The sequence below is a fragment of the Callithrix jacchus genome, chromosome 4 (assembly GCF_049354715.1).
Source record: "Callithrix jacchus isolate 240 chromosome 4, calJac240_pri, whole genome shotgun sequence".
Classification (NCBI taxonomy): Eukaryota; Metazoa; Chordata; class Mammalia; order Primates; family Cebidae; genus Callithrix; species Callithrix jacchus.
In genome coordinates, this window is record NC_133505.1 from 39,372,980 (window position 1) to 39,388,366 (window position 15,387).

The 15,387-nt window shown below is 53.6% G+C and overlaps 1 protein-coding gene across 2 annotated transcripts; it reads right to left on the reverse strand.

Moving 5' to 3' along the window:
- Positions 1–302: 302 nt before the first annotated feature.
- Positions 303–15,238, reverse strand: SLC44A4 (solute carrier family 44 member 4). 2 transcript variants are annotated; one of them, XM_054253818.2, is made up of 21 exons: positions 15,185–15,238; positions 13,251–13,299; positions 11,845–11,918; positions 11,643–11,721; positions 10,752–10,851; positions 10,544–10,669; positions 10,270–10,330; positions 8,755–8,842; positions 8,580–8,663; positions 8,079–8,314; positions 7,871–7,970; positions 7,139–7,234; positions 6,772–6,871; positions 3,263–3,516; positions 3,079–3,173; positions 2,876–2,979; positions 2,692–2,765; positions 2,380–2,450; positions 2,185–2,279; positions 2,019–2,103; positions 303–859 (listed from the first exon to the last, which is right to left on the reverse strand). In XM_054253818.2, exons 1-21 carry the CDS (start codon positions 15,219–15,221, stop codon positions 738–740), a joined length of 2,130 nt encoding a protein of 709 aa, XP_054109793.2. In that variant the 5' UTR covers positions 15,222–15,238; the 3' UTR covers positions 303–737. The 2 variants fall into 2 exon arrangements, with proteins under 2 accessions (XP_054109793.2, XP_078224965.1); XM_078368839.1 differs by lacking the exons at positions 10,752–10,851; positions 11,845–11,918; positions 13,251–13,299; positions 15,185–15,238 and having other exon boundaries at positions 11,643–11,668.
- Positions 15,239–15,387: the final 149 nt, after the last annotated feature.

Genomic DNA, 15,387 nt, shown 5'->3' on the forward strand with positions numbered 1-15,387 from the left:
GTCTGGCGGGCCCGCCGCGCTTCCGGGGCTCTAATTGGTCTTCAAGCAGCTCATCTCCTCCCACGTGATCACGGAGCGTCTCAAAACTTGCCTTTCCGATTGGCCCTCTTGGAGGCCCCCGGAGCGCGTGACCCGAACGGGAAGTGGACTGGCTGGGGTGAAGAAGGGCCCTGCACCATCCATATTAGCATTTTTGATTGGCCGTGGCACCAGGGCGTCACAGGGGCGGACCTATTTTAAAGAGACCGGCGGGAAAAGAAAAGACCGCGCGTAGTCGTGGAGAGAACGATTCACAGACTTACTGAGAAAACAAAATATCTTTAATAAAATCTTTTTTTGTTTGTTTTGTTTTGAAGACGGACTCTTTCTCTGTTACCCAGGTTGGCGTGCAGTGGCGCGCTCTCGGCCACTGCAATATCCGCCTCCCGGGTTCAAGTGATTCTCCCGCCTCGGCCTCCCGTGTAGCTGGGATTATAGGCGCCCGCCACCTCACCCGGCTAATTTTTGTATTTTTAGTAGGGACAGGGTTTCACCATGTTGGCCAGGCTGGTCTCGAACTCGTTACTCAGGTAATCCCCCCGCCTCGGTCTCCCAAAGTGTTGGGATTACAGGCGTGAGCCACCGCACCTGGCCTAAAACCTTTTTTACTACAAAATGGAGACCCCCCCATAAGGCGAAGTGAGGCTGGACGCTGGACGGTGGGGGTGGGGTGCAGTCCTGGATCAGGGCCGGAGCTCTCACTTCTTCCTCTTCTTGTTGCCCGGGGGCACCTCGTTCTTCTTGCCTAGAATCTTTAGAAGGCTCTTGGACATGTAGTAGGGCCGGTCCAGGGAGCCGTCGTTCCGCTCCAGGTCTTCCACTGAGATGCAACAGAGACCGGTTAGAGCGGACCCTGGGCCCGGGAAATCGGGACTGGGAAGCAAGCTGCCTGCCGGGTTTGGAATCCAGGCGGCACCACCACCCCATCCCCGGGCAGGTTGTGTAATCTGTTTCCTCGTGTGAAGTGGGGTCGGCAATATTATACTTCATAGAGTGATGATAAGAATTAGCGGAAAAAATGCATGTCAGTCGCTTAGGCGGAGCCTGGCAAATCCTGAATGGATGCACGCTGTAGAGTTAAGAAAATCCCCCCTGCCACTACATCCACCTGCTGGGAAGTCTCTCTAATGGCTTTCTTTTTTTTTTTTTTTGAGACGGAGTTTCGCTCTTGTTGCCCAGGCTGGAGTGCAATGGCAACACGATCTCGGCTCACCGCAATCTCCGTCTCCCGGGGTCAAGCGATTCTCCTGCCTCAGCCTCCCGAGTAGCTGCGATTACAGGCATGAGCCACCACGACCGGCTAATTTTGTATTTTTAGTAGAGACCGGGTTTCTCCATGTTGGTAATGCTCGTCTCGAACTCCCGACCTCAGGTGATCCGCTCGCCTCGGCCTCCCAAAGTGCTGGGATTACAGCACTTTTTTTTTTTTTTTGGAGTCACAGTCTCCCTCTGTCGCCCAGGCTGGGGTGCAGTGGTGCGATCGGCTCACTGCAACCTCTGCCTCCTGAGTTCAAGAGATTCTCCTGCCTCAGCCTCCTGAGTGGCTGGGATTACAGTCGTCTGCCACCACGCCCAGCTATTTTTTTTTAGTAGACACAGGGGTTTCACTGTGTTGGCCAGGCTGGTCTCGAACTCCTGACCTCAGGGTGATCCACCCGCCTCAGCCTCCCAAAGTGCTGGGATTACAGGTGTGAGCCACCGTGCCCAACCTTCTAATGGCTAACTTCTACCTGAGATTTCCTAGGGGCAGACCTCTCCAACAGAATGCTCCTTGGGAGAGCCCACCAGCCTGGAGGCTCACTCTCTCCCTTCTTCCCCAAACTCCTGGCCTCAGGATGTCACAAGAAGCTCCCTCTGGTTCATTTAGCTCACCAAAGCACTGTTTCTAGAAGCATCGAATCTCAAAAAAAAAAAAAAAAAAAATGCTTGAACGGCTCAGTACTTTGGGGTTGGGGACAGGTGGCTGGGGTGTCACTTACGGAAGCAGAGGAAGAGCGTGTCCACACACATGCCGAAAACGCTGAAGAAGCCGCTGGCGATGACATAGGCCCCCAGGATAGAGGTCTGGAAGACACACGGCTCATTGGGGTTAAAGCGTTCCTTTGGGGAGTTGGGGGTTGAGCAGCAGAGAGGAGAGTCACTCACCATGATGGGTAGCCAGTAATAGTTGAGGTGGGGGCTCTCAAAGTCTTTACCCAGCCCCTGGATGCGACCGGAGAAAAAATAGAAGGACAGGACTCCTGTGGGAGAATTCTGGGGGGGTCAGTGCTGCTCCTCTGAGACCACCTCTTTGGCTGCCCAGTATCCCACCCTCTGCCCCTACTCCTCCTGGTCTCTTACCGACACCTCCGACCACCAGCAGCTTCCCAAAGAACAGCAGCAAGTCTGTGACTTTATCCAGGACAACCACCCTGTACCAGAAATTAGGGGAAGTTGGGGGTGAGAGGCCTGGCAATGCTGACGGTAGAATAGGCTTTGTCATTTGTGGGGAGAGTGCACCACAGTGTGAACGAAAATTGTTCACATTTCAAGATGGCAAAAACAGAGCATTAAATCAAGTCTAGGGACCTGCTGAGCCCAGCACGCCCAAGATGCCAGCCTTGGGTGGGAGATGGGAGGAGGAAGCCACCAAGGGGTGGGGAACAGCCTAACCTGACAATGTTTCGCATGAGTAGCATGAAGGCATTTTTGGCTGAGACACAGAAATTCTTCCCATAGATGGCGATCTGAGGGAGGTGGGAAGGTCAGAGTTACCAAGGTGAACCTGCCTGGACCAGGATGGGGGTGTCTAGGCCAAAGGGCACCAGAACAAGAGGTTGCTTGCAGTGCGGCTCACCATGATGTATGCATTGCGGTTTAGAAACTTGATAAATTTTTCCAGACACCAGAGGCAGCACTTGAAACAGCACATGATGCAGCGGGCTACAGGGTTCTGCACTCCTGGGAGTGAGGGAAGCTCATGTTTGCTCACTGGCCTCTTACAGCCCCTCCCTAGCAGCCTTCCCCAGCTCCTGACTCCTACTCCGAATCCAGGCTCACCTCTCAGCTTGTGGTCAATATACTCCAGGATGACCCTGGCTATCTGCACAAGGGTCAGGATGAGTGCTCCAAATGCCAACGACCCGGTGTGGTAACTGCAGAGGGGTGTTATGTAGTCAGGGACAGCTCCAGGACCCCTGGGGCCCCCATGCTTACAATGACCAGACCCCTGCCCCATGCTTACCGGAGTGTGCGGATGAAGGCAGAGAACAGGGGGAAGGTGGGGATGTCTTGGGGCTTGTGGAAGGCCCAGTAGAAGGAGGCAAAAGCTCCGGCCAGGACGCACTGGCCCAGGGCCAGTACCCAGTTAAGAGTCCAGAAGAGCCCCAGGACCCCATAGATTTGCAGGTTGAAGAGAGAACGTTGGACGAGACCTGTGGATGAGTAGCCCTGGAAGATGCACATTAGCCCTGGGCATGAGGAATTCACAGGCTGGACCTGGGAGGGTAGAGAGGGATAGAGTAGGCTTAGGCTTCAGGGACCTCAGTATGGAGCCTGGGCATTCCATTACCAGTAGCTCCTGCCCCTCCCAGAGTCGACAGGTGGGAAGTAGCAGCTTCCCTTAACTGGGGGAGTCAAGTTCTGTCCAAGAGTTCCATCTCTAGGCTCAAACTCAGTGTGGTCTGCCTATTGCATGAGTGTAATCAGCTCCCTCAGTGTCAGTCAGAGGGGAATGCACTTGCTCAACATTCCCCGCCCAGAGCAGCTTCTGCAGCATCTACCAAAACCCTTTCCAGCAAATAGAATAGGCTGGCATTTGATGATATTAAGGGGTTATTTTGAATTTTGTGAGGTGTGATAATGATAGAGTGGTAAGGCTTTTAAACAGTTCCTGTCTGTTGAGATCCATCCTGATGTATGTACTGGTGAAATGGTATGATGTCCAGAATTTGCCTTAAAAGTCTCCAGAAAAAAATTCATGAGGCTGGGCACCGTGGCTCATGCCTGTAATACCGCAGCTTTGGGAGGCTGAGGCCTGGCCAACATGGTGAAACCCTGTCTCTATTTAAAATACAAAAATTAGTTGGGAATGGTAGTCCCTGTAATCCCAACTACTCAAGAGGCTGTGGCAGGAGAATAGCTTGAACCCAGGAAGCAGAGGTTGTGGTGAGTTGAGATCACACCATTGCACTACAGCCTGGGCAACAAGAGCAAAACTCCATCTCAAAAAAAAAAATTACAGGTAAGCATATAGATGAAATAAGAATAGCAGAAAGTTGAGGGTTGTGGTATCGTGGTACAGGGACTCACTGTGCTATCATCTGTACTTTTACATATGTTTCCAAATTCCCATAATAAAAAGTTAAAAAGCCACAAATTAAAAAACAACCCTTTCTAGCAAATATTTAAAAAAACATTTTTTTTTTTTTTTGATACAGATTCTCACTCTCTCGCCCAAGCTGGAGTGCAGTGGCTCGATCTCAGCTCACTGCAACCTCTGCCCCACGGGTTCAAGCAATCCTTCTGCCTCAGCCTCCCAAGTGGGACTGCAGGTGTGCCCCACCATGCCCACCTAATCAAAAAATATTTTTTAAAAAAGTTAAATTAATTTTTGTAGAGACAGGGTCTTACTCTGTTGCCCAGGCTGAAGTGCAATGGCATGATCTCACTGCAGCCTCAATTTCCCAGGCCCAAGTGATCCTCCCACCTCAGCCTCTTGAGTAGCTGAGACTACAGGTGTGAACCACCATACCCTGCTAATTTTTTTCCACTTTTTATAGAGATGGGGGTCTCACTATGTTGCTCAGGCTGGGCATGAACTCCTGAGCTCAAATGATCTTTTCACCTCAGCCTCCCAAAGGGCTGAGGCATGAGCATGAGCTACCGTGCCTGGCCAAAAATCTTGTAATTTCTGAAACTGAGTGTATGAAATTTTATAACAAAAAAATAAATAAACCACTTTCCATGCTGTATGTAATTGTGGATTTCTGTCAATTTTTTTTTTTGAGACGGAGTCTCGCTCTGTCATCTAGGCGCGAGTACAGTGGCATGATTTCAGCTCACTGCAGCCTCCACTTCTCAGGTTCAAGTGATTCTTCTGCCTCAGCCTCCTGAGTAACTGGGACCTCAAGTGCGTGCTACCATGCCCGGCTAATCTTTGTACTTTTAATAGAGACAGGATTTCACCGTATTGGTTAGGCTGGTCTCGAACCCCTGACATTGTGATCTTCCCACCTCAGCCTCCCAAAGTGCTGGTATTACAGGCTGAGCCACCATGCCCAGCCTTCTGTCAGTCTTTACCTCTAGATCACAAGCAAGTTGAAAACAACACTCACATCATACCTGGCGCAGTTGCTCACACCTGTAATCCCTACACTTTGGAAGGCTGAAACAGGCATATTGCTTGAGCCCAGGAGTTTGAGACCGGCCTGGACAACATAATGAAACCCCATCTCTTAAAAAAAAATTAGGCATGGTGGCACTTGCTTGTAGTTCCAGCTACTTGGGAGGCTGAGGTGAGAGGATCGCTTGAGCCTGGGGGGTCAAGGCTGCAGTAAGCCATGATTGTATCACTGTACTCCAGCCTGGGTAACAGAGTGAGACCATGTATTAGAAAAGAAAAAAAAAAGAAAGAAAAAGAACATCATTTTGGACTTTGTATACCGAGCACCTGACACATAGTGGGTCCTGTGTACATGTAAATAAACCTCCTTTTTAAAATAGGGGTGGGGCTAATGCCTGCAGCACAGCTCATGGTCCCAGCTCAGACAAGGTGAAGACATGACAGGTTTGAGAAGAGTGAATTCCCAGCAGCCCAGTGCCACTCCCTGGAAACCTCACAGGGGAGTTTTGGGAAGCAGCTTCTCTTCCAGGTCCCCCGCAAGGAGTCCCACCTGGCTATTACCTAGGGCTCTGTGTTCCAAGGGAGGAAGACTTAACAAAACAAAAAAATCCAACCTGTTATCGAGCTCTTATCAGGTGCCAGGCATTGTACTACAGACTTTATGTGCCCAAAGTCATTTCATCTTCTCAGCCACCCCAGGGATGGGTATTATGATTATGCCTATTTTACAGAGGAGTGGGGCTCTGTGTGGTGGGCTCACTCCTATAATGCCAGCACTTTGGGAGGTTGAACTGCAGCTTGGGTATCTGGCTACCTTGGGGCAACCCCAGGCGTTCAAGACTAGCCTGGGCAACACAGCAAGACCTTGCCCCTCTAAAACCCTTAAAATTAGCTTGGTGTGGTGTTGCACATTAGTAGTCCCAGCTACTCAGGAGGCTGAGGTGGGAGAATTGCTTGAGCCTGGGAGATGGAAGATGCAGTGAGCTGAGATTGTACCACTGCAATCCAGCCTGGGCGAAAGAGGGAGACCCTATCTCAAAATAAAATAAAATAAATAAACAAACAGGAGTGGACTGAGACTCAGAGGGTGAATCCGTTGATGGTTCTCAAGAGAGAGAAATGTCCTGGGGCAGGGTTGAGTAAGTCCTAGTATCCAGGCCTGGCTCTGCCTTCAGGGACAGCATGCCAGCTCTCCCAGCCTCAGTTTCCCTCCCTGTATGATGGTACTCCTCAACAGGAGGAGTACCATGTATTCTGGGGACTGGTCCCTTCTAGCTCTGCTGGGGATGGGGTGTGGATCTTGAATGAGTTTCTTGCCCTCAGTCTTTTCCTGTACAATAAGGAATGTGGCCCCTCCAGCCCCTCAGCCCTGCTAGTCCCACCTCCGTGTCCCCCCAACTTCCTCTTACCATGGGGTTGCATGATGTATTTATTGGCACGTTCTCACAGCCGGGGGAGCTGACGTTGGATGCCCAGAGCACATACTGGGGTTGCCCCGATGTAGCCAGGTACCCGGAGGGGAGTCAAGGAAAACATGGTCACATGAGGTCCCCACAGGCCACTCACTCCTTAGAGACCTGTTTATAGGTGCTTGTGCAGATTGTTTGCTGCACACAGAGGGCTGAAATTCAGCCTGTGTGCACTCTTTCAGCTCTATTCAGGCACAGAGAAAGGGGCACCTCTTCCAGTGACAACAAGGCTCTGTATGGGGCAAGTATTGCTTTGTTTTCCATCACCCCCAGGACTCCAAGAGGGGCTGGCTGTGTGGGCAGAGGATACAGAGCGGTCATGGCCCAGTAGGCGATGCAGATGAGGAGGAGGACAAAGGTGACCAGTGGGTAGAACATGGTCGACATCATGTGTCCCACAGCCCTGCAGGGGAGACAACAGCTGTCCACTGGCACTGCACCAGCTATCCATCTTCTCAAGGGGCTGACCCCACCTCTGCCCTCGTAGGGGCCTGCCCCACTCAGTGACATTGTCTTTCATTTCTGTGTCTCCAGGGCCTGGTGCAAGGCTAGGCGTACTGTAGGTGCTCACTGGATAAACAGAACTGAATAAATCAGGCTCACAGGACGCTTAGAGGAAACTAGACTCACAGAGAAGCTGCCTGGGGCAGCTTCGGGTGGAGTAAGGGAAGATCACCCCCAAGTGTGATCCCTTGGCAGGTGTGTGTGGCAATTCCTGGTCAGGAGCAAGCTGCTGCCCCTCCTGGCCTGGATTCCTGCCATTGCACTCAGCCACCACCACTCCCACCAACTTCTCAAGAAGGCCTATGTCCTGTTCTAGGCACTCATTTAATCCTCACGACAACCCGAGAAGGCAGGAATTATTGTTACCCCCATTTTACAGATGGGGAAACAGATGCTCAGAAAGGCGAAGCCACAGCAGTGTTTGCCACTGTGCTGTGCTTCCCTTCCTCTCTGAGGCTCCCTGCCACCTCTCGAGCACCCCCGTCCTGGGTCCACCCTGTCCTCAGCCCCATCTCCCTCCCAGGCAGGCCCTAACTTGCTGGCCTCCTTCAGGAGGGCGATGGCGATACGAATCCGCTGCCGTAGGAAGATGAGCACCAGCAGCAGGATGGCTTCCAGCACGGCCAGCACGATCACTACAGAGGACGGGCAGGCAGACTTAGGTCAGAGACAGGGCCGGGCCGGGGCAGGGCCCAGGGCAGTCCTTGGACAACTGGTGGCTTGGGGGTGGGCAGGACACTCACGGGCGGCCAGCCAGGTCTCCTGCACGCTCCGGTAGGCACTGAGGTTGGTGGTGAAACCCAGCTGGGAGATGGAGGCGCCCTTGTCCCGCAGCACTCGGTACTCCTCCCAGCAGTAGTAGATGCCGTATGCCAGCACGCCCAGCACCCCCAGGATCAGCACCAGCACCAGGGGCCCGGCCACCAGGCGCAGAAGCAAGATAAACAGTAGGCTCAAGACCAGAGCCACCCCCAGGGCACTGTAGGCAGGGTGAGAACAGTGAGTTTCAGCCCTGGCCCCTCAAATCTTTCCCCTTCAGAGGCCCCCACTGCCTTTCCATGCACCACCCAATGTCCCCAGATTAGGCCTCTTTCCCTTATAAATCCTGTTGGGCTTGGAATCCATTCTGAGTTCTGGCTCCTCCTCCTCTGTCCAAAGCCCGTGTTTCAGACATTGTGGGAGAGGATAGAGGATCAGAGAGGGAAAAGGCAAGGACTTGAGAGGAGGGGACTTTAGTGACTCACACAAGAATCCAATACCAGGACTGGGCAAAATCTTCAAAGATCTTAACACTGATGTCTCGGGCATTGAGGCTGTCGATAAGACCGCTGTTGGGGAGACAGAGTTAGATAGGGCTGTGGGTGGAAGGGCTGTGGGCGGAAGACGTGTGGCCACGATGTCGGGGAGGGAGGTGCCTACCTGATCCCCTGCTCTATACTGGTGTCATTGGTGATCCCTGGGAGCACCGGTGGAGTAACGTTGGTCCATGGAAAGCAGCGCCCCAGAGCTGGAGGGGAGAGTCGGGCTGCTGGGTGTGGGGGTCCAGGAGCTCTGTCTGGAGGGTCTCTGGGCCCCTCCCAGTCCACAGTGCCGTCAGGGGAGGAAAGGGTGATGGGCTTTGCATCCCTCAGTGGGCTGCTTTTGATTTCACAGTCAAATGGGCTCCTGCCCCGTGGAGCCCAGTCCATCCCCTTCCTCCCCTCCCTGCCACTGCCTTGGTTTGGACCCTCCTCTCTGCTGGCCTCAACTCTTAGAACATTCTGCCACCCTTCCATCCACCCTCCACCCTAGTGGAGTGTCAGGGAGACCATGGCATAGCATAGACTTTGTCACTCCAGGGCTCTGGGCCCCTCTGCGATTTGGATATTTCCAGAGGCTCTGCCCCAGAGACTGTGTCCACACTCCCTGGCCAGGCTTCCAGGCCCTATTGTCCATGTCCAAGTCCAGCCCATGTTCCCTTCTCCTCTATACCTTTGCACTTACTGTGCCTCTCTCTCAGGGCACTCTTTCCACCAGAAATCCCATCCATGACTCCTTGTTCAACTCCAGCTCCATCTTGCCCCCTCCAGGAAGCCTTCTGACCTTATCCCTACCTCCTTTGCCTACAGAGCCACTTACTGCCATCCTTGTAACAACTGTGCCAGGCAGACTTGCTTTGTCATTTTCATTCTATTTATTTATTTACTTTTGAGTCAAGGTCTTGCTCTGTCACCCAGGCTGCAGTGCAGCTGCACAATCATAGCTTACTGCAACATTGAACTCCTGGGCTCAAGAGATCCTCCCGACTTAGCCTCCCAAGCAACCTGGGATTACAGGTGTGCACCACCACACCTGGTGAATTAAAAAAGTTTTTTGTACAGATGGGGTCTTGCTATGTTGCCCAGGCTGGCCTTGAGCCCCTGGGCTCAAGCAATCCTCCCATCCCAGCCACACAAAGTGTTGGGATTATAGGTGTGAGTCACCACACCCAGACTATTTATTTTTTTGGAGATAGGGTCTCCCAGTCATTGACCAGGCTGGAATGCAGTGGCACAATCATAGCTCACTGTCACCTCAAACTCAAGGACTCCCGTGATTCTCCTGCCTTAGCCTCCTGAGCAGGTGGGACTACAGGCATGAGCCACTGCACCCAGCTGTCATTTTCATACAGTCTCTTTGTGAACAACTCTGATCTCTTCGCCTAGAATGTAGCCGAAGCAGGGAGCAGTTGTTATGTTCCTTGCCTCTGTCCCCAGCACCTGGCACATAGTAGGTCCCCAAAACACTGGTCTGACTGCAAGGCCACATGACAAGAGAAAAATGAAGACCTGATGCTAATTCCAATTTTGCCACCAACAAGCTATGTGACTTCACTGTCTCTGGCTTAGTTTCTTCATTCGAGCAATACAAACATTGGACTACATGATATCTGAGGAAGGAATTTGTGCTTCTCACCTGGAGCAGAGGGGAGGAGGAAACTGGGGCAGAGTTCCTGTTGCAGGCTTGTGATCACTCTCTGTGGCAGGAAGTGGGGGAAAGGACAGACAGACACACAGACACAGAGCAGGTTGAAGAAGCGGGTCCCCTCACCACCCCCACCATGGGGCTCAGCCTGTCCCACACTCCCCAGGAAAGCCAACCTGGTGATTATCTACCGAACTCCTCCTCCCACTTGCACCCACCCTGGGCCCTCCTGGGCGACAGTGATGAAGTTAGGGGCAATATTCACCATATTCCAGGGTACCCCTGGCAGACAAAAGTTCCTGTTTTTTGTATAGAAGACTTCCCCGACAGTCTGCAAGAACTGGCTATTTTCCACAGTCCATGGGGCCTCTGGGCAGGAGGACACACACACCTGGGCGTGGAGAGAATGCTAAGGGGCTGGAACTTGAGACCCTGGGTGAGATCTAGGGCAGAGGCAGGGCCCAGGCTCTGACCTGGGGTGTGGGACACTGTAAGCCATTCTCAGCCACTGAGATGATGTTGGTGGATAGGATGCAGCTGAAGATGTTGAAGTACAGGAGATACGGCTTATCTCTGTGGGTGGGGAGGACGCATGTGCATCAGGGCCTGGTCAGGTGTCGGGGGAAGGGAGGAACCACTAGGGTGGTTTCTCAAGAGAATATTGGGCCCAGCATGGCCCAGACCAGTCACCCCCAGCTCCTATCCCTAGCTCAGCTGGGGAGGTAGGGAGATGCCTAGAAGATCTCTCAGAGCAATTCAGCATTGCAACAGCTGACAAATGGCTCAGAGCATGAACTTGGAGCTGCATGACTTCATATCATCTTTATGACCTTCAGCAAATCACTTGTTCTTGGTCTTGGTTCTACTACACATAAAAAAATAGCACCTGCCTCATGAGATTTCAATGAGCTTGTGCGTGTAAAGTTTACTGCCTGCCCGGAACATAGTAAATGCTGTATAAATATTACAGGTTTTATTACGTATTGTACATCTGCATGTGAAGACGGTTGGCATTGCTTCTGGAATCCTCCTTGAATTTCAGATAAGGAAATCAAATTTCAGAGAGGTTGAGTAACTTGTCCAAGGCCAGACAACCAAAACTCGACCCAGTTGGGGATTCAAACACCAGTCTCTGAACTGTAAAACTCATGCACTCAACACGACTCTCCACTGCCTCCCATTTCTGGAGGGACTCAAGAAGCTAAGTGTCTAGCAACGGTTCTCAACGTGGCCTGGAGTGGTCAGATTCAGGGAGGCTGAGGTGGGGTGGGGACAACAGGGGAAGGTTGTGGAAGAGCATGGACAGGTCTGCAGCCTGAGTTGGGGGGTGTCTCCTGCCCTCCTCTTCTTGCCTTTATACTCACTTGTTCTCCCCCATGCCACAGTAGGCCCCAGTAGAGTTTCTGGGGTAGAGGACTTGCCGAGGGTCTCCATATACCCAGGCTGGAGACAGAAGCACAGATGAGTCACTGGAGGGCAGGGACTTAGTGGGGCAATTATGGGAATGGTCCGTCCCTGGGTTACTGCCCCACCCACTACCCTGGCTCCAAACAGCAGGAAACTCACCCACAATCCCCACCACGATGTAACCTAGAATAAAGAGCAGGAAGAGGACGCAGCAGATGACGTCTGTGCAGCTCCTGAGAGAGAAATGCGAGTCTGAGCTAAGGAGCCTTGGGAGGTGGGGCTTATGGTCTCAAGGGGTCAAGGGTTAGAGAGTTGGGGGGATGCTGGAGTGTGGGCATCAATAGCTTTATTTTTATTTTTGTTTTTGAGATGGAGTTTTGCTCCATTGCCCAGGCTGGAGTGCAGTTGTGCCATCTTGGCTCACTGCAACCTCTGCCTCCCAGGTTCAAGCGATCCTCCTGCCTCAATATCCCAAGTAGCTGGGACTACGGGTGCATGCCACCACGCCTGGCTAATTATTTTGTATTTTTAATAGAGACAGGATTTCACCATATTGGCCAGGCTGGTCTCGAACTCATGACCTTGTGATCCACCTGCCTCAGCCTCACAAAGTGCTGGGATTACAGGTATGAGCCACCACATCCGGCCTGTTTTTATTTTATTATTTGGAGACAGGATCTCACTCTGTCACGAAGACTGTGGGGCAGTGGCGTGATCTCGGTTTACTGCAACCTCTGCCTCCCAGGCTCAAGCAGTTCTCCTGCTTCAACCTCACGAATAGCTAGGATTACAGGCGCATGCGACTACCACCCGGCTAATTTTTGTATTTTTAGTAGAAAAAGGGTTTCACCATGTGGCCAGGCTGGTCTTGAACTCCTGACCTCAAAATGATCCACTGCCTTGGTCTCCCCAAAGTGAGGGATTACAGACATGAGCCACCATGCCTGGCCCAATTTTATATTATTTTATTTAGAAAACCTAGTGAGGCACAGTGGCTCATGACGGTAATACCCGCTACTTGGGAGGCTGAGGCAGGGGAATTCCTTGAGGGCAGGAGTTTGAGACCAGCCTGGGCAACATAGTGAGATTCCCATCTCAAAGAAATTAGCCTGGTATGATGGTGCGTGCCTGTAGTCCCAGCTACTCAGAAGGCTGGGGCAAGAGATCACTTGAGCCTAAGAGGTCGAGGCTGCAGTGAGCCCCCATCTCCAAAACACAAAAAGAAAGAAAACTCTTTTTTTCTGAGTGGGTTTTTTTCTGAGAACTTTCTTCTGAGGTTAAAGACAGAAAAGCACACAACTCGCAAGGGCTCCACTGGGTGAGTTCTCCCCAAACGCACGTACTTATGTAGCAGGCACTTAAGAAACAGAACATCCCCCCAGAACAGGGAAGCCCTGGATGCTGCTCCAGACACAGCAATCTGTGCAGGGCACAACCCTCCTGGGCAGGAGTTTCCCCTTTTTCACAAGTGTCTCACTAATATTTTAGCAAATACAAAGCAAATATTGGATTCCACGCCGCACCCACCACCCCCGGCAGCCCCCAGGCCAGTGCCCAGAGCTCACCTGTTCTTGATGGGGCCTCGAAAGGATGGGTCGTATTTGACTGGCTTCCCTGAGGGATGTGGGAAGGGGTGTGGATGGTGAGTCTCTCTCTGCATATCTTGTCCTGCTGAGTCCTCCCAGTCCCAGGACCCCATCCAGGCTTCAGGTGTTTGGAGGGAGATGGACTAGGGTAGGACTGGCAGGAGGGGAAAACTGAGGAGCAGGAAGGGTAGGATCCAGGCCTGGTCAGCAGCTCAGCAGCTCAGCAGCTCCCTGGGAACTCCACCCAGGCGGCCCCAGGGAGGGGAAGGAAGGCCTTTGTAGTTCCAGCTCACACCTCAGGGCAGTCAGGCTGGGAAATGGCCTTGGTCCCTTGCCCACCCCAGCACGGTTCTCCTGAGTCTCCCTCCAGCTGGGATGTGGGACTCCTGGTGACTCTCATGCCCTCATCCTCAGTCCTCTCTCCTCCCTAATCCCTCCCCAGGGAGCACACAGACCCGCAGCCCCTCAGGGAGGTCATAGCCTCTTCCCACGTCTGCCCCAAGCTCTGCCCTACACTCTGGCTTAAGGCTATGGGGAAAGAAATTGGAGCCAAAGATGTCAACCCCAGCAGAGACTGGGCAGGAGGTGGCCCTGTACATCCTCACTCTGGTGGGACCTCAGTCCCCTGGCCACGGTGTGCTCCGGGCTCTGGGCCAGCAGTCAGAGTGACACCTGAGCCCGGCCATAGAGATTGCAGACACGTCGAGTTCCTGGTCCTCCCTGAGTACACACACAGGGAGGAGGGGTGCCGGGCAGTCAGGGTTCCTTGTGGGCACTGAGTCCGAGGGAGGGTGAGGGCTGGGCAGGAGTCTGGGAAGGGGCAGGTGGGGTCTGCTATCCCCAGGTGCCCTGGACTCTGTCCCTCCATGGCTCATGGACAATGATTGACCCAAAGCCGCTCCAGGAAGTCTACTTGGGAGTTCTCACTGCCGACTCCCTTGTGCCCCAAGGGACTCAAGGCCTCTCCTTAAGGAGGCCCCTCCTGGGGATTCCCTCCCTTTCAGACCAGAAGCTCAGACCTCAGAGTCCCAAGGGGCCTCTGCAGGTGAGTCCCCGGCCTTCTTTCACTGTTCATAAGGATCTGGAGACCGGTCCCCAGCTTCCTCTCTCCTCAGAACCTCAGCCCTGTTACTTGCAGAGATTCTGGAAACAGGCTCCCTGCCATTTCTCCCCTCAGGCCTCACCCCTCACGGGAACCCCAGGGGCACTGGCCTATTCCTCAAAGTACCCCAAGACCAGCTCCTGCTCCTAGCTCCTCACAGAGACCCCTAGGTAGGCCCCCAGCCCCCTTTCCACAAAGACCCTCAGCCCCAACTCCTCTCAGGGGCCCCCAGCAGAACCCACTCCCCCTGCCACTTCTCCCAGAGACCCTGGCAGGCAGAGCCCAGCCCACTCAGGGTCCCCTCACCCCTCACAGGGAGCTGGCAGGCCACAGGCAGCTTTCCCTCTCGGGGACCCAGAGTCCAGGCTGAACTTCCTCCTCCTTACAGGGACCCTAGCCTCACCCGCCACAGGTTCTGCAGCACAGGACACTCCCAGCCTCTTGCCCGATTCTGCTCAGGGCCTCGACTTGCCACCTTCCATCCTGGCTTTGTTTCCCAGGGCCCTGCCCTCAGGGACCCAGAGTCCAGGCCTGAAATCCCCCTTCTCCTCCCAAGGACCCCAGCCCCAACTCCTCAGAGGCACCCAGCTCCACTCCCCATGGGCTCCCCAGCAACAGCCCCAGCCCCCAAGCCCCATCCTCCTCCCAGAACCCTGACTCCCTCCCTCCATGGCTCCGGGTTCCCGGGCCCTCCCCTCAGGAACACAGGACTTTCCTTATTTCCTCTCCCTGGAGCCAGCCCCAGCCACTATTCCCACAATACCTGTCCTTCCCTCCCTCCACAGGGTCCCGGGCCTCGCCCCAGACTCACCGTAGGCCTCGTCATCCTTGTCCCGCTTTCCCCCCATGGCTCAGTCTCCGGAGTGATTGGAGCCCTGGAGACCTGGCGTCTCACCTGCCGCCCGCACCGCCCTCCCACACGTCACAGCCCCACCCCGCCTGTGGTCCCCGACACACTCTAGTTCCTTCTTCTCAACTCTATGTTCAGCGGGAAGCTGCAGCCTGGGACAGGGG